Source organism: Salvelinus sp. IW2-2015, linkage group LG14, assembly GCF_002910315.2.
Source record: "Salvelinus sp. IW2-2015 linkage group LG14, ASM291031v2, whole genome shotgun sequence".
NCBI lineage: Eukaryota > Metazoa > Chordata > Actinopteri > Salmoniformes > Salmonidae > Salvelinus > Salvelinus sp. IW2-2015.
The window spans coordinates 53,111,572-53,130,840 of NC_036854.1; the positions used below are offsets into that span (position 1 = coordinate 53,111,572).

Here is a 19,269-nt window from a genome sequence, read left to right on the forward strand (position 1 = left end):
CAAACTAGTTCTCATCAAGCCTGAAAGTTAAAGCCTGGTCCGACATTAAATAAATTAAATGAGCTTGAGCGCGAAAAAGGCAGATTTCTAGAAAACAGGAGGCGGGCTGAAGCTGAGTGAGGAGACGAGGAAACAGCCCTTGGGCACTGGTTCTCAATCCTGGTCCTGGGGACCCAAAGGGATGCACATTTTTGTTTTTGCCCTAGCACTACACAGCTGATTGAAATGATCAACTCATCATGAGGCTTTGAATCAGGTTTGTAGTGCTAGAGCAAAAATTAAAATGTGCACCCCTTTGGGTCCCCAGGACCAGGTTTGAGAACCACTGCCCTTGGGCCTACAAAAAGAGCAGAGAGAGGAAATCTCACCTTAGTTATGATCCACTGAATGATGAAAATATTGAAATAAAGTAGGATAATGTAATTAAAGGCATGTATCAAATTGTTGCTTAAACTGAAACCCCCAAAGTCATATCCAACTATTATACAAATGTAAATCAATAGTCATATGTGGTCACCTAGATCATTTCAGCACCATTTCGATTGGGACAGCACCATTGTGGATTTTTTAAATTTTTATTAACCCTTATTTTACCATGTATGTTGACTGAGAACACATTCTCATTTACAGCAATGCCCTGGGGAATAGTTATAGGGAAGAGGAGGGATAAATGAGCCAATTGGAAGCTGATTTTGATAAATCAATCAATGTCAGATTTTTGTTTTCACTGAATCTCCGTTTGGATATTTGGTAGGGATGTCACGATTCATCGCTAAGTATCCGTCCCTGATTCATACGTTTAAGATACTAGAGCATCGGTCTGCAGATCCCAAACCGATCCAAACGTAGCATGCATCGGTCAGAAAAATCGATTCAAATATATGACAAATCGCCGTTTCACAATTATATATAATTTGTATATTACATTATTTCTACCTTCAGAAAATACCTCATCTTTTGTGACGACTGATGCGTCCTCACCTTCAGTGTCGAAGTAAGCATGTAATGGTGTTGACAGTCATTGATCTACAAGTAATTTTCCATGCCAACCCCAGGCAATATTAGTAGTCTACTGTAGTCAAACTGCGCACTGTGCCCAGCTTCACGCACTGACCAATGCGAGGTACGCGGCCTGATCTTGCACATCAGCACGGTACCTTCAGCTTCAAAGGCAAAAAATATATATAAGATAGTCAGCTTTATAAGTTGAGTGACAACCTATGTATACTGAACACAATTATAAACTCAACATGTAACGTGTTGGTCCCATGTTTCATGAGCTGAAATAAAAGATCCTTGAAAACGTTACATATGCACAAAAAGCTTATTTCTCTCAAATTTTCCTTCACAAATTTGTTCACATCCCTGTTAGTAAGCATTTCTCCTTTGCCAAGATAATCCATCCACCTGACAGCTGTGGCATATAAATAGGCTGATTAAACAGCATGATCCTTCCACAGGTGCACCTCGCGCTGGGGACAATAAAAGGTCACTTTAAAATGTGCAGTTTTGTCACACAACACAATGCCACAGATGTCAAAAATGTTGAGGGAGCTTGCAATTGGCATGCTAAGTGCAGGAATGTCCACCAGAGCTGTTGCCAGAGAATTGAATGTTCATTTCTTTACTATAAGCTGCTTCCAATGTCGTTTTAAAGAATTTGGCAGTATGTCCAACAGACCTCACAACGTGTGACCACGTCAGCCCAAGACCTCCACATCCTGCATCTTCACCAGCTGATGAAACTGATGAGTATTTCTGTCTGTAATAAAGCCCCTTTGTTGGGAAAAACTCATCCTGATTGGCTGAGCCTGGCTCCCCAGTGGGAGGGTCTGGCTCCCAAATGGGTGGGCCTATGATCTCCCAAGCCCACCCATGGCTACACCCCTGCCCAGTCATGTGAAATCCATAGATTAGGGCCTCATGAATTTATTTCAATTGACTGATTTCATTATTTGAACTGTAACTCAGTAAAATCATTGTAATTGTTGCATGTTGCGTTTATATTTTTGTTCAGTATAATTTGCTAGGTTATTGTTATCTATGCGCGGTTGAAAATGTTGTTTTACCAGAATAAAAGTAAACGATCAAAACCATTAGATTTTGTGATGGGGGTGAAATCCAAAATTATATTGATAAATATTGATACATTACTTGCTCAAACACGTAATCTGCAAAAATGAATTAGTGGGCGATGGTGATTTCAGAACAGTTAGCTAAATATCTCTTCATGTGGGAGATATAAAAAAATAGGCCACATTGCTGCCCCTCCCCTAATCTGATAGGGGGGTGCTAGATGCCTAGTCTACYTTATGGCTCAGCTCAGGTACATACATCATGTACACACACTAAAAATTAGGCTGGGGAATAGTTAGCTAAATTGAGGTGAGTGCTCATGAGCTTATACATGAAGTTTGCTCATGTATAAGCTGATCAGAACATTTTGCTAGCATGTTATGTAGCTTAAAAAAGTTCCTCTTCACKCGCATAGCAGCCCGTCCTTCTCCCGTCCAAAAGCCTACAACTTGTCTGATAATCAATCGATGTGCTTCTCCTGATACTGAGATGCACTGCCTGTCGTGGTCTGTCATATTCATTTGGGCACACCTGAGCGATTGCTATTGGACAAGCTCAGGTAGTACCCCCCAAGTCAGTTTTCTTCCATTTAGTGAATACTGAACACACCCCAGGTCAAAAATCAAACCTGTGATAGGGGTGTCACTCACTAGGGGGTGCTGCCAGAAATTTGAGGTGCAGGCTCTCCACTTCCTCGTCCACGGGCATGCTCATTAGGCCCCAGCGCTGGCCCCGCTGGGTGGGGGCCATCTTCACACACACGTCCCTATTCCCCGACGCACGCACCCCGTCCAGCAGGCTGGCCATTAGGGAGTCCCTAAACACACACACACACACACACACACACATCACATTAAGTCATGAGACAAGGATATGCAGATATGACGCACACACAGACAATATATAAAAAGACAACGATGCAGGACAGGGAATACAGAACAAATGAGCAGGGTGTGAACAGGAACAGATTTAGTGAGCTTAGCCAACAGAAAAGGAAACGGGAGGGCAGATATGACATTTGCCATTATAGAGCCGTTTTGTGCTGTACCTGTCTGTAGAGCAGTACTTCCTGATCTGGCCTCTGATGAACTCTATGGCGAACACCTGGGGGTTCTCCGCATCGCAGATGAGAGCAAACACCTGCACACACAGTTTACTGCAAATGACACTAGCACAACGGTGCTTCAGTGCAATTCACTTGAAAAAGACATGGCATTTAACAGAGCCTGAGGCAGAAGCCAAGTCATAGAAATAGAATGAATAGAAATGACAGTTCTGAAATCCACATAACACATCAAGGAAAATTAGACTTCTACCAATTCGATGGGTCAGCCCCCAGTGTTTGTGTGGGTCAGCCCCCAGTGTTTGTGTGGGTCAGCCCCCAGTGTTTGTGTGGGTCAGCCCCCAGTGTTTGTGTGGGTCAGCCCCCAGTGTTTGTGTTGGAATTGTAGCAGCCACTCACCTCTCCAAAGGGCTTTAAGGTGACTATGTTGTAGGAGGCTGGGTCTCTCTCCACCAGACATGTCTCTGTCAGGCACAGGATCCTCTTGATGGGCTCCTGCCAGGGACAAACAGCACGGGAGAAGTTAATCTCAAGTTGATAAGGGCCAGTTGACTACAAAGCACATTTTAATCTCAATGTCCTAACAAAGTCAAAATCTCCTCATAAAAAAAGTAAACAGGTCAAATAAAAAGGTCATTTATAAATGTCATGGAAGGAACGATGGTGATGGCAGTTAGATTCTGACCGAGTGGCGCGGGGAGACCTTCTGCACCACGAACTCTGCCAGGGAGGTGATGCACTCGTCCGAGCCGTACTTCCCAAGTCGGTCCGTCACAAAGTCCTCGAAGGTCAGCGGGTCCTTACGCAGCCGCAGAGTGATGCCGATGAAGTTACCCGCGTGCTCAATGGCGCTTTTGATGATCTCGTCCCGATGCTCTGACGCAAACAGGTGCTGAGGGGGTTGGATGGGGCAGATAGAGAAAGGGATGGGGTGGTGGTGAGAGGGATGAGAAAGAGGGATGGGAAGGTGGAAAGAGGGGGATGAGGGAGAGTGTGAGAGTGCAATTAAAACAGTACGTGYGCGAGTCAGTCCTGGACAGTGGAATTTCTCAAGGGAATAAACACATATTTGCACACAGACAATTAAACCTTTAGAGACTAAGAGGCACACACACTCTACCCCCCTGGTACGTACCAGGCGGCTGAAGCCCCCATAGAGGATGCAGAAGCCCCCCTGGTAGTCGTTGAGCTCTGCAAAGCACTCCAAGGAACGGTAGTCATAGGAACACACGACCCGGTTGGTCTGGGGGTCAATCTGGTCGATTCCCCCCGGGGTCACCTCCAGGCTCACAGATTTCCGCGTGTCGCTCCAGTGGTGCTTGTAACAGTTGTAGCGCTGACGGGACACACAAAGTGGACAAAACTGGTCATGGCATCACGGCATAATATAGCTCTGGTTCAGGGTGTTACGTGCAGCTTGGGGAAGGCTCAGCGTCAGCAAGCCACATGTACAGTAACACCCCGGACCAGAGCTAGACATGATAACGCCTAGAGATCTATCAGACATTCAAACGCAAACCAATCAAATTGACAATGTCCGTTTTTTACCCCTCACAACTAATGGATATAGAAAGTGAACCACTATAGAAGACCTTGGTTTAAAAAAAAATATGAAGATAATCCTTGTGTCTGTGCCTAGCTGCCCTTTTAAAAGCATAGAATGTGTCCCAAAATGACACMCTATTCCCTATATAGTGCACTACTTTTAAACCAGCGCAAATGGCACTACATTGGGAATAGGGTGCCATTTTGGAYGCGGTGTGAGACACTAAATAAAATCCTCTGGGTTCCTGACAGTCTGCTAGACCAGCTCAGTGCGGGAGAGAGAGGGAGAAAGAGGAGACATCCTATTATTATCATCAACTCAGGAASAACAACAACTAGAGGCTGCTCCACTCTGCCCTTCTTCATCCTCTTTGCTCTACTCAACATGGCCCTGGGGTGTGTGTTTTACCCGTCCCCACGTCCAACCCCCCCCACCTCCTTTGATTTGTTCTTATCGCCATTCATATTCTATAGTGTGGTCCTGCATTCTGTAAAGGAGCACTTCATTCTTTCGGTTCTCCTTTCACTCGTTTGTTCAGGTCTTCATTCCCTCCCTCTTTTCGCCATTCCCTCAGTCAAGACTTACCCTGCCAGTTATCTTTCCCTCTGAGAAGTCTGTTCTGAATCTCTGCAGAGAGAAAGAGAGACCAGATTAAACATGTATCCACTGTAATCTGGGCCCGTATTCATTATACTTCTCAGTGCTGAATTTAGACCCGTTTTGTCCTCTACATCATAATGAAGAAGACTACGTGACAGGGGCGCTGATCCTAGATCAGCACTATTACTGTATCCTGGATAGGTAGAGGATACAGATATCACCCTTTGAATAAGTGTAATTACACATCAGAGATGAGTCAAGTCACTATGCTGGTCTCAAGCTTATGGAAATAGCAAACTCAGAGGGAGAGTCTCTTACACCTTTTCAGAACAATGACTTCATGACAACACATTCTGTTTAATGCATTGTGTGTGAGAACCAGCTGTGTCAAGGGACACGAGTGCGAGAATCTTAAGATGTTTTTTTTGGGGACAATGAGCGATTTTGCAGCAATTAATTTTCGCCTTCCCTGCGATTTAGATCTGTTCTTGTGTGTGTGCACACATTCTTGATAACTTAATTGTGTTTAATGTATATGATGGTGTTTCTAAAGCAACCTACAGTCAGCCACTGTTGCTAATGTGTTGTGAGCATTCTCATGCAAAAATAATGGCTGATGCTATACATGCTGGTGGAGGGAGGTGGTGATTAAAGTGGCAATCTGTGATTCAAACAATGACAAAGCAGTCATCCCAGGTAGCCTAGTGGTTAAGAGTGCTGGGTCAGTAACAAAAAGGTCACTGGTTCAAATCCCGGAGCCGACTAGGTGGAAAATCTGTTGATGTGCCCTTCAGCAAGACACTAAACCCTAATTGCACCTGTAAATCGCTCTGGATAATAGTGTCTGCTAAACGAGTAAAATGTAATCCCACCACTTTTTGGGGTAAACAGCTGAGGGGTGGGGCTTAAGAAATGTAACCACTCAAATGTATAGATGGGGCTATGGACTGAAGTTATACATTGTTTACAATTAAGTGGTTTACAAACAATCGGCTAAAACAAGCTTATATTTTGGGTTCTGATGAGCTAAGGCATCTGAACTAAGCTCCTGTGGTATTTATAAGTTATATTCTTCCAGAACCAATCGTGTGTTTTCTCACCAGTGCCTCTGTGAGTAGCTCTGTCCTGTGCTCTGTGGAGAACTTGAGCGTTTCAGACTTCTTGCCGCTGCCCTTGCGGAATGTAAGGTTGAACTCGGTGCCCTGGCCCTTTCCCACCGGGGTGATGCCGCAGATGTCCCCATACGGCCACTGCAGGGCACCACAGAGGAGACAGAGAAAGAGACAAACATGTCACTGAGGCATGTCACATTCACTAAAGCTAAAAATGACAGATCATAGATTAAGCATCGAAATGGTGAAAAAGGATATATCGATCACAAGGATAATGTCACATGACTCAGACGTAGAGACCTAATTAAGGGTTTTAAAATGAGCCCACTGACCTGGTTTGTGACTTCGAGCGTGGCGGGGTTGTACGTGGTAATGCCATGAGTGCCCACGGAGAAGACTCGTTTGTACCTGGAACAGAGAGAAGAGCTCAGTCAGATACCTACCTACACAACATCTGTCGGTCCTCCCCTCCTGCTCCATGGCTCGACTCATTGCGAGCTCACAGAACAGGGCTACGGGCAGCCGAGCGGAAATGGAGGAAAACTCGCCTCCCTGCGGACCTGGCATCCTTTCACTCCCTCCTCTCTACATTYTCCTCTTCTGTCTCTGCTGCTAAAGCCACTTTCTACCACTCTAAATTCCAAGCATCTGCCTCTAACCCTAGGAAGCTCTTTGCCACCTTCTCCTCCCTCCTGAATCCTCCTCCCCCTCTATGCCGGATGACTTCGTCAACCATTTTGAAAAGAAGGTCGCCGACATCCGATCCTCGTTTGCTAAGTCAAACGACACCGCTGGTTCTGCTCACACTGCCCTACCCTGTGCTTTGACCTCTTTCTCCCCTCTCTCCCCCAGATGAAATCTCGCGTCTTTGTGACGGCCAGCCGCCCAACAACCTGCCCGCTTGACCCTACCCCCTCCTCTCTTCTCCAGACCATTTCCGGAGACCTTCTTCCTTACTCACCCCGCTCATCACTCATCCTTGACCGTGGCTACGTCCCTTCCATCTTCAAGAGAGCGAGAGTTGCACCCCTTCTGAAAAAACCTACACTCGATCCCTCCGATGTCAACACTTACAGACCAGTATCCCTTCTTTCTTTTCTCTCCAAAACTCTTGAACGTCCGTCCTTGGCCAGCTCTCCTGCTATCTCTCTCAGAATGACCTTCTTGATCCAAATCAGTCAGGTTTCAAGACTAGTCATGTCAACTGAGACTGCTTTTCTGTGTCACGGAGGCCTCCGCACTGGTAAAGCTAACTCTCTCTCCTCTGCTCTCATCCTTCTAGACCTATCGGCTGCCTTTGATACTGTGAACCATCAGTCCTCCTCTCACCCCTCTCCGAGTTGGGCATCTCCGGCGCGGCCCACGCTTGGATTGCGTCCTACCTGACAGGTCGCTCCTACCAGGTGGCGTGGGAGAATCTGTCTCCGCACCACGTGCTCTCACCACTGGTGTCCCCCAGGGCTCTGTTCTAGGCCTCTCATATCTCGCTATACACCAAGTCACTTGGCTCTGTCATATCCTCACATGGCCTCTCCTGTCATTGCTATGCAGCACGAACACACAATTAATCTTCCTCTTTCCCCCCTCTGATAACCAGGTGGCGAATCGCATCTCTGCATGTCTGGCAGACATATCAGTGTGGATGACGGATCACCACCTCAAGTGAACCTCGGCAAGACGGAGCTGCTCTTCCTCCCGGGGAAGAACTGCCCGTCCATGATCTCGCCATCACGGTTGACAACTCCATTGTGTCCTCCTCCCAGAGTGCTAGAAACCTTGGCGTGATCCTGGACAACACCCTGTTGTTCTCACTAACATCAAGGCGGTGACCCGTTCCTGTAGGTTCATGCTCTACAACATGCGCAGAGTACGACCCTGCCTCACACAGGAAGCGGCGCAGGTCCTAATCCAGGCACTTGTCATCTCCCGTCTGGATTACTGCAACTCGCTGTTGGCTGGCTCCCTGCCTGTGCATTAAACCCCTACAACTCATCCAGAACGCCGCAGCCCGTCTGGTGTTCAACCTTCCCAAGTTCTCTCACGTCACCCCGCTCCGCTCCTCGCTCTCTCACTGGCTTCAGTTGAAGCTCGCATCCGCTACAAGACCATGGTGCTTGCCTACGGAGCTGTGAGGGGAACGGCACCTCCGTACCTTCAGGCTCTGATCAGGCCCTACACCCAAACAAGGGCACTGCGTTCATCCACCTCTGGCCTGCTCGCCTCCTCCCTCTGAGGAAGTACAGTTCCCGCTCAGCCCGTAGTCAAAACTGTTCGCGCTCTGGCACCCCAATGGTGGAACAAACTCCCTCACGACGCGCCAGGTCCATGCGGAGTCAATCACCACCTTCCGGAGACACCTGAAACCCCACCTCTTTAAGGAATACCTAGGATAGGATAAAGTAATCCTTCTAACCCCCCCGCCCCCTTAAAAGAGTTAGATGCACTATTGTAAAGTGGTTGTTCCACTGGATATCATAAGGTGAATGCACCAATTTGTAAGTCGCTCTGGATAAGAGCGTCTGCTAAATGACTTAAATGTAAATGTAAATCTGTTATTCAAAGACCTACAGGACATTGAGGGGACTGGGTGGTAGCCTAGCGGTTAAGAGATTGGGCCAGTAACCGAAAGGTTGCTAGTTCGAATCCCAGAGCTGACTAGGTGAAATCTGTTGATGTGCTCTTGAGCAAGGCACTTAACCCTRACTGCTCCTGTARGTAGCTCTGGATAAGAGTGTCTGCTAAATGACAAAAACATTTAACAAACAATTGAGTTAACCTGTCTAGGACTGGGGTTCCGCTAGCGAAAATCTAATTTCTCAAACATACAAGTATTAGGCACCATTTTAAAGATAAAATTCTCGTTAATCCAGCCACAGTGTCTGATTTCAAAAATGCGTTACAGCGAAAGCTCCACAAGCGATTATGTTAGGTCACCACCAAAAACCCAGCCACTTTTCCCGCCAAAGATAAAGTGCATATTTATATTCAAAAATCTAATTTTACATTGGTGTGTTATGTTCAGTAGTTCAAAAACATGCTATGATTTTGCAGAGAGCCACATGAATTCACAGAAATACTAATTATAAATGTTGATGAAAATTCAAGTGTTATGCATGGAACTTTAGATACACTTCTCCTTAATGCAACCGCTGTGTCAGATTTCAAAAAAACTTTACGGAAAAAGCATATTCTGAGAATGGCGCTCAGAGCCCAAACCAGCCAGAGAAATATCCGCCATGTTGGGTAGTCAACATTATTCATAAATAGCATTATAAATATTCACTTACCTTTGATGATCTTCATCAGAATGCACTCCCAGGACTCGCAGTTCCACAATAAATGCTTGTTTTGTTCAATAATGTCCATCATTTATGTCCATTTATGTCCAATAGCTTCTTTTGTTAGGGCGTTTGGTAAACAAATCCAAAAGCGCAATCTGGTCCATTCGGACGAAACGTTCAAAAGGTTATATTACAGGTCGAAGAAACTTGTCAAACTAAGTATAGAATCAATCTTTAGGATGTTTTTATCATATAAGTTCAATACTGTTCCAACCGGAGAATTCCATTGTCTGTAGAAAAGCAATGGAACGAGAGCAACCTCTCAAGTGAAAGCGCATGACTGAGAACGAGGTTGTAGGCAGACCCCTTAGTCAAACAGCTCCCATCCGGCCCCCCTTCACATGAGAAGCCTGAAACAACGTTCTAAAGACGGTTGACATCTAGTGGAAGCCTTAGGAAGTGCAAAATAGCCCATATCCCACTGTGTATTCGATAGGGGTGAGTTCAAAAACCTCAAATTTCCCACTTCCTGTTTGGATTTATTCTCAGGTTTTTGCCTGCCATATGAGTTCTGCCATATACTCACAGACATCATTCAAAACAGTTTTAGAAACTTCAGAGTGTTTTCTATCCAATACTAATAATAACATGCATATATTAGCATCTGGGACTGAGTAGGAGGCAGTTCACTCTGGGCACGCTATTCATCCAAAAGTGAAAATGCTGCCCCCTATCCCAAACAAGTTTTAAGGCATGGACACGTCGGTAGCATTTGCCGGCCAAGAGTACTTAGCACCTCTGAACACAGTGCGTACAGCGAGTTCCAAAAGTATTGGGACAGTGACACATGTTGTTTTGGCTCTGTACTCCAGCTCTTTGAAATGATACAACGACTGAGGTTAAAGTGCAGACTGTCAGTTTTGAGAATATTTTCATCCATATCGGGTGAACCATTTAGAAATTAAATAACTTTTTGTACATAGTCCCCCCATTTTAGGGGACCAAAAGTACTGGGACAAATTCACTTACRTGTATTAAAGTAGTAAAAAGTGACGTATTTGGTCTCACATTCATAGCACACAATGACTACATCATGCTTGTGCTCCACACATTTGTTGGATGCATTTGCTGTTTGTTTTGGTTGTGGTTCAGATTATTTTCTGGCCAATAAAAATGAATGGTAAATAATGTATTGTGTCATTTTGGAGTGAGAAATATCATACCCTCAAGACATACCACATGTTTTTACTTTAACTTTAATTTAACTAGGCAAGTCAGTTAAGAACAATTTCTTATTTACAATAACAGCCTACCAAAAGGCCTCCTGCGGGGACTGAGATGAAAAATGAAATAAAAATACTATACTAATTTCTCTCCATTACAATAACGGGAATAGGGTATTTTKGGGGGGTATGATATCTGTGCGTCTAACTTTCTCACATCATTATTCACGATTATCCCTAATCATGGTAGCATCCACATTTGTATTTATTATGGATCACAAGGCTGCAGCTACACTTCCTGAGGTCCAGCTAAATTAGGGCAGTAATACATTTGAAAAACATTACAGTCATAACAGATTTCACAACATATTAAGTGTGTGTGCCCTCAAGCCTCTACTCTAGTACCACATGTCTATGTGTACATGTGTGTATAGTGCGTATGCTATTGTGTGTTTGTATGGATGTGTCTATGTTTGTGTTGCTTCACAGTCCCAGCTGTTCCATAAGGTGTATTTTATCTGTTTTTTTTTAATCTACATTTTACTGCTGGCATGAGTTACATGATGTGGAATAGAGTTCCATATAGTCATGGCTCTATGTCGTACTGTGCGCCTCCCACAGTCTGTTCTGGACTTGGGGACTGTGAAGAGACCTCTGGTGGCATGTTTTTTGGGGTATGCATGGGTGTCCGAACTGTGTGCCAGTAGTTTAGACAGACAGCTCGGTGCATTCAACATGTCAATACCTCTCACAAATACAAGTAGTGATGCAGTCAATCTCTCCTCCACTTTGAGCCAGGAAAGATTGACATGTATATCATTAATGTTAGCTCTTCGTGTCAATCCAAGGGCCAGCCGTGCTGCCCTGTTCTGAGCCAATTGCAATGTCCCTTTGTGGCACCTGACCACACACTGAATTGGCTTGTAGGACCTACTTTGTTGATAGTGCTGTTAAGAATGCAGAGCAGCGCTTTAGACAGACTCCTCCCCACCCTAGCTACTGTTGTATCAATATGTTTTGACTATGACAGTTTACAATCCAGGGTTACTCCAAGCAGTTTAGTCTCCTCAACTTGTTCAATTTCCACATTATTCATTACAATATTTAGTTGAGGATTAGGGTTAAGTGAATGATTTGTCCTAAAGCATTGTATTTGGGACTAATTTATTCCTTGTCACCCATTCTGAAACTAACTGCAGCTCTTTAAGTGTTGCTGTCATTTCAGTCGCTGTGGTGGCTGACGTGTATAGTGTTGAGGCATCCGCATACATAGACACACTGGCTTTACTCAAAGGCATGTTGTTAGTAAAGATGGAAAAAAGTAAGGGGCCTAGACAGCTGCCCTGGGGAATTCCTGATTCTAACTGGATTTTGATGTAGAGGCTTCCATTAAATAATACCCTCTGTGTTCCGTTAGACAGGTAACTCTATCCATAATATAGCAGGGGGTGTACAGCCATAACAGTCTCACCAATAATGTCAAAAGCCGCACTAAAGTCTAACAAAACAGCCCCCACAACCTTTTCATCCTCGATTTCTCTCAGCCAATCATCAACACAGTAAGTGCTGTGCTTTTTGAATTTATGTAGAAGTGTTTAGAAACATATTCTATTGTTATTTACAATAGAAGTGACTCCAAAATACATTATTTATCATTCATTTCTATTGGGCACATAATCTGAAACACAACCAAAACAAACAACAAATGCATCCAACAAATGTGTAGTGTTCCAAGCTTGATGTTGCCGGGTCATTGTGTGCTATGAATATATGACCAGATACTTTTATACACATAAGTGTATGTCACAATACGTTTGGTCCCCTAAAATGGGGACCTATGTACAAAAAGTGCTGTCTAAACTGTTCACCCGATATGGATGAAAATACCCTGCAATGAAAGCTGACAGCCTAAACTTGAACCCCATATTCATTCTACAGCCAAAACAAAAACAAGTTAGCTCACTGTAATTTGCTAACCGAGTGCAAACCAATTTAGAAACAGCAGAAAATGTTSGCAGTCCGATGCCTACCAGCAGGTGTTCCCTAAAAACAAACTGTGTCAAACAAACTCTGAACGAATGTCAAAGGCAGACCATCATTCAGTGCGATGCGGTTTCTCCTGTAGGGGCAATCTATTCCATACGTAGCGCCATAATTTACAGTAAATGACCTGGTCAAAAGTAGTGCACTATATAGGGAATAGGGTTCCATTTGCTACTTAGGGTAGCTCAACATTCAGTAAAGAAATTGAGTGTGGACTGTGGAGTACTGCAGTGAGGGTGGTGGACCTGAATTGCTTTGCTGCTGTATCCTAAGTGGTGGCATATCTGAAGTGACAGAGGTTAGCCAAGCATTGGCTCGGCTGGTGGACCCTGGTCAAAAGTACTGCACTATAAACGGAATACGGCGTTATTTGAGAAGCTGCCCAAGTATCAAGCCACAACAAGACCTCTAAGCAAAACCTAGGATGTAGCCTACATGCACCTTAACCTAAATGCTACGCTACAGCTCTTGGGCACCGAAACTGAAGGAATAAGAGCAGAGAGCTCTGAAATTAAATTTTTGAGCCAAGATTCTATAACAACATCCTGTCCACAACTTTGCATCTGAACTAAACATGCATAAAACTAAACCAAGCTGATGTCAGGTGCCAGGCTCAGATGTTGCTAAGCTAACCCYCCAAAGGACTTATTTCCTGGGATGTTCCATTGGACAAAGTGAATGATTGGGATTGTTTTTCGGCCAAATTCCAACATGCTGCTAACCACGCTGATGCCTTTAAAATGTGCTGAATGTGTGATTGGCAATGAGGCAACMGATTCAGTAACTGACTTGATGGGAATGAAAAGATGGAGCCAACACAGGAAGGGCGGACCGGCATTATGACAACATTCGTGCAACATTCCTTGTTCTGCGTATCAAAGTGACTACGATCACGTAGGCCCTACATTTTCAAATACTTAAGGCTATTTCGTCGTATTATAATCTCTACCTACACACATTTATCAACATTTAGGCCCTGGGATATTCTCATGAGAAGAGTGTGTCACACTTGAAGACCCTGGCTTCACAGAGTTGTCTGATCAATAGGTGAAGGGAGAGCGTGGGAGCAGTGTTTGTGAGCTGAAAGGAGCACTTTCGGCACCTCCCAGTCACTGTTCTCTTCAACACAAAAACATTGGCGCACGCACACACAGAGAGACAAAACACACATAGAAAAACACAGATCTTCACTACGTTCAGACAAACAGAAAGTGGCTTAAATAGACAATCACAGTCGTTGGCCATTCGTTCCAAAACACCTTGAAAGACCTTTGATCCACGCCTGAGTGTGTCCAGATATCAGTGATAGAAATACAGGGGTAGATGGGACATCGAGAGTAATCAGTCAACGTTTGGGTGGAATCTACAGTCTCTGCATCCCAGTAGCAGAGTCTACCTCCCTCTCCTCCTCCAACCTTATGCAAGCACATCGTTTCCCTTTCATCCTACCCTGAGCCAACTCCACCCTCCCTCACTCGCTCTCCCTCCCTCTCAGCTCTAAGTGCAGGGCCCCTGCTCTGCTATGAGGGCACCCCTCTACATGGAGCCTTTGTCCTTGCTGCTCAGTGGCTGGGCCTAGTCACACGACTGGTTAATTATTCATCCTCTGTGACCTGTACTCTCCAGACAGATACAGGCACTCACCCAGCCCAGTCTAAGCACGGAACAGCCCAGCACATACTGTCGTAGTTAGGGCCAGCAGTTTTTCCTGACCATATGACCTGACAGTCTATAACCCGGGCCCAGAGTAACTAGGGCCCCCCCAAGTGTTTTCCTGGGCAGGTCACATGGTCAGGAAAAACTCTACATAGCCTACGTGGGTCAGAGGTTATGAAAAGTAGAGGGCAGGGCTGGCTATGCTGCTCCTCACAACAACAACAGTCATTATAAATCAAATGAAATGTTATTTGTCACATACACATGGTTAGCAGATATTAATGCGAGTGTAGCGAAATGCTTCTAGTTCTGACAATGCAGTAATAACCAACGAGTAAGCTAACCTAACAATTCCACAACTACTACCTTATAAACACAAGTGTAAAGGGATAAAGAATATGTACATAAAGATATATGAATGAGTGATGGTACAGAACGGCATAGGCAAGATGCAGTAGATGGTATCGAGTACAGTATATACATATGAGATGAGTAATGTAGGGTATGTAMAMATGAAAGTGCATAGTTTAAAGTGGCTAGTGATACATGTATTACATAAAGATGGCAAGATGCAGTAGATGATAGAGTACAGTTTATACATATACATTATATTAAGTGGCATTGTTTAAAGTGGCTAGTGATACATTTTTGATCAATTTCCATCAATTTCCATTATTAAAGTCAGCTGGAGTTGAGTCAGTATGTTGGCATACAGGCATTCCCTCCATGACCTCAGAGTGCTTTACATCATCATAAAGACACTGCGATCACATTTCATACGAATGTTATTGGAAGCAGTGGAACATGTAATTGGCAGGGGGTGATTTCCATGTAAAAAGMCCCATGAGCACCAACATGTGAAGTTCATAGGAGCATATGAAATTGAGTGTCAAATGGAAGCCAAGAGTCAATATTTTTGAGAAATTAATACATATTTTGAAACCATTTTCCATCCTAAAAATGTGGAATAAGCAAAGGCTTTGATTTCTGGTCAAACAGAAAAAGTCTTAAGGTATTTGAAATACATCAAAAAACAATMATGTTGWAGTCAAGACCCCTGCYAACTAATATCACTTGTATTTAGTGTGAGAAATGTAATGCCTTGAAATTCCATTACCAAAAACACACATATCTTTAAAATATTTTCACATTTCTCAGAAGTAACAAGGTAGACATATATACACACACACACATATTAGTTAGTGTTTTTACAGATAATAATTCATCAACAAAATTGGTAAGTGATTAAAACTCAAAATTCCATCACCAAATCAGTAACTGGATTTCAGCAATTGAATTGACTACAATGGGAAATCACAAACCACAGTTGGGTTCACAAGTTTGGACAGCACAGTACACAGAAAAGAAAAGTAGAATATAGTTCAGTAGAGTACAGTACACTAAACTTGAGTACACCAACTCTACGTTCCAAACTTGTGAAACAGACGTCTATGATTGATTCAGATTTGGTCCCGTTTGGGGGCAGAGTACATTAAAATAAAAAGTCTGTGTAGAATAATACCCAAATATACAAAAGGAGGATATTGCACATTTCTACCTTTGTGTATCTATTTAGGATACATCACCATGAAGAGAATGATGTTCATATTTCATAATTATGCATTTCTGTGTCGTATAGACCAGGGACACATGACTAAATTATGTTACCGCAATTCTGTTAATGGGTGCAAGTCCACTTTACTTACTGTAGTTCAATAACCAAAATAGATTTTTTCAAAGGCAACGTGTCATGTCATAGCTGACACCGCATTCTTTCTGCAGACATCATTGAATCTTAATTCGGAGCAGATATTATTTAAAAAAAWAWATAAATAAGAAACACTTGGACACAAACTGCAGGAGATTTTTCCAAAATTCTGTTACCAAATTTAGCATCTGCACAGTTCGTCCAGTAAATGTGTTTTTGTGAAATGTTCAGTGTACATTGTTAAAAGTAGTCCTTGTGCATGGAGTATGGTTCGTTTGTTTGGCATACATTTTAAATTAGGCACAGAGGCCTAATGCAAAGCAAGGCAGTGATAAGCACTAAGGCACTTGGGTATTTTGTCTACAGCTGGAAAATCTAAATCTATTGTCTACAGACAGCTAGGCTTTGGTACATGATGTACACACAAGCACACAGTGAAAGAGTCTTTCCATTGACTGAATCAAATTGTCTCTTCCCTCCTTAACAATTCCTCAGTATTGTCTGGGACAGAGGAGGAAGGCAGTAGTGTGGGGGGGGTGTATATGGTAGATGTTACCAGGGTGTAATAGAGATGAAGTTTAAAAGGGAGTTTATATGGAGAGAAAGCACAAGACGCAGTGTTAGAGATGCATACTACAGCCCTAACCACAGGACACCGCAGGGTAAATCCATTTGAATTCTATCACTTCTTGAAAGCATCACTTTTGATTTAAACAAAACTTTTCATACATGTTTGCCCAAAGAAGAAGTGGTCAGAAAGTGACTTCAGGAGATAAAGGTGCTCAAAGTTGACTCATTTCGCATAATCTACCATACCATGCGACATCCATGTCTTCATCACTGGAAAAGATAAAACGGTCGAGTTTGATATGATTTTAAAGCTTACAAACAGGGTTGTCAAAATATGTTATTTCCAGGAAAAAAACATGACGAAAATGTTACATTTTTAAACATTTAAACTACAGTCAATTATCTAAAAACGGTAAACTCCGATTCAATTGGAATGTCTATTCTATCATCTATATTTCTATGGAGGATTGACAGTATAATTTAAAACAGATATTCCCAGTCAAGTCAACATTCTCTGATGTGACGTGTGGACCCCGAACCATCTTTGTGGTACCATTTGAAAGTTGAAATGTTTACATGACAGAATTAAAAAGTAATTTTGGACTGATAGTTTCAACAACAACAAAAAAGTTAAGTCTAAAAGATATCAAATTGAAATTTTGTGATATCAGAGCAACCTTGAGGGAGTCAGAAAAGGATGTTCATATGATCGGTAAGATATACAAAACCTTGCACAGAGCATATCCAACTGACAATCTCTTAGAAAAAAATATAAACTATTGGAACTAAGAATTAAAAATAACTGATACAAGATAAGGGGGAAGTTGGAGTGTAACTGACGAAATTACAGTTAACGAAAATGTACACTTAATCCAGTATAAATGAATGTATAAAATGTATTATACAAGACAAAATTCACAAATTCTACAGCACAACGGCAGAGTYATGTCTCAAGTGTAAAACTAATAATGACTAAATAATTCATGCTTTCTGGGAATGCTATGAAGTCCGGAAGTTGTGGGCAGAGCTAGAAAGTCAGAAGTATTACAATGTCAAATTACTTTTAATCCGTCGGTCTGCATAATTCCAGATAGGGCTTCTTTTTTTWWATTTTTTAACATAGCCCATCTATAATTTAGCCCAAACAACTACCACTTTCCCTACTGCATTTATTTATTTTGCTCCTTTGCACCCCATTATTTCTCTCTACTTTGCACATTCTTCCACTGCAAATCATTCCAGTGTTTTACTTGCTATATTGTATTTACTTCGCCACCATGGCCTTTTTTTTGCCTTCACCTCCCTTATCTCACATTGTATATAGACTTATTTTTCTACTGTATTATTGACTGTATGTTTGTTTTACTCCATGTGTAACTCTGTGTTGTTGTATGTGTCGAACTGCTTTGCTTTATCTTGGCCAGGTCGCAACTGTAAATGAGAACTTGTTCTCAACTTGCCTACCTGGTTAAATAAAGGTTAAATAAATAAATAAACATCACCGGCAACAACATCGCCTATGGGCACAAACCCACCGTCGCTGGACTAAACAGGACTGGCAAAAAGTACTCTCCTCTGACGAGTCGCGGTTGTCTCACCAGGGGTGATGGTCGGATTCGTGTTTATTGTCGAAGGAATGAGCGTTACACCCTAGGCCTGTACTCTGGAACAGGATCGATTTGGAGGTGGAGGGTCCGTCATGGTCTGGGGCGGTGTGTCACAGCATCATCGGACTGAGCTTGTTGTCAGGGCAGGCAATCTCAACGCTGTGCGTTACATGGAAGACATCCTCCTCCCTCATGTGGTACCCTTCCTGCAGGCTCATCCTGACATCCAGCATGACAATGCCACCAGCCATACTGCTCGTTCTGTGCGTGATTTCCTGCAAGACAGGAATGTCAGTGTTCTGCCATGGCCAGCGAAGAGCCCGGATCTCAATCCCATTGAGCATGTCTGGAACCTGTTGGATCGGAGGGTGAGGGCTAAGGCTATTCCCGCCAGAAATGTCAGAGAACTTGCAGGTGCCTTGGAGGAAGAGTGGGTTAACATCTCACAGCAAGAACTGACAAATCTGGTGCAGTCCATGAGGAGATGCACTTCAGTACTTAATGCAGCTGGTGGCCACATCAGATACTGACTGTTACTTTTGATTTTGAACCCCCCCTTTGTTCAGGGACACATATTTCTGTTAGTCACATGCCTGTGGCACTTGTTCAGTTTATGTCTCAGTTGTTGAATCTTATGTTCATACAAATATTTACACATGTTAAGTTTGCTGAAAATAAACGCAGTTGACAGTGAGAGGACGTTTATTTTTTTTGCTGAGTTCGGTTTATATATATATATATTTTAGGCCTATATTTATTTTGTTTGCAACTATATTTGAAGAGT

The 19,269-nt window shown here is 43.2% G+C and overlaps 1 protein-coding gene across 3 annotated transcripts in view; it reads right to left on the minus strand.

Annotated features, from left to right (window-relative positions):
* LOC111973209 (dnaJ homolog subfamily C member 13) overlaps nucleotides 1–19,269 on the minus strand; it is a 60,430-nt gene that overhangs the window by 31,002 nt on the left and 10,159 nt on the right. For all 3 annotated transcript variants that reach the window (XM_024000493.2, XM_070446742.1, XM_024000492.2), the window contains exons 3-10: nucleotides 6,730–6,805; nucleotides 6,386–6,535; nucleotides 5,271–5,312; nucleotides 4,275–4,475; nucleotides 3,825–4,031; nucleotides 3,539–3,634; nucleotides 3,125–3,216; nucleotides 2,727–2,893 (exon numbers count right to left, since the gene is read on the minus strand). In XM_024000493.2, coding sequence (XP_023856261.1) covers nucleotides 2,727–2,893; nucleotides 3,125–3,216; nucleotides 3,539–3,634; nucleotides 3,825–4,031; nucleotides 4,275–4,475; nucleotides 5,271–5,312; nucleotides 6,386–6,535; nucleotides 6,730–6,805 — 1,031 coding nt within the window. The remainder of the gene's footprint in view (nucleotides 1–2,726; nucleotides 2,894–3,124; nucleotides 3,217–3,538; nucleotides 3,635–3,824; nucleotides 4,032–4,274; nucleotides 4,476–5,270; nucleotides 5,313–6,385; nucleotides 6,536–6,729; nucleotides 6,806–19,269) is intronic.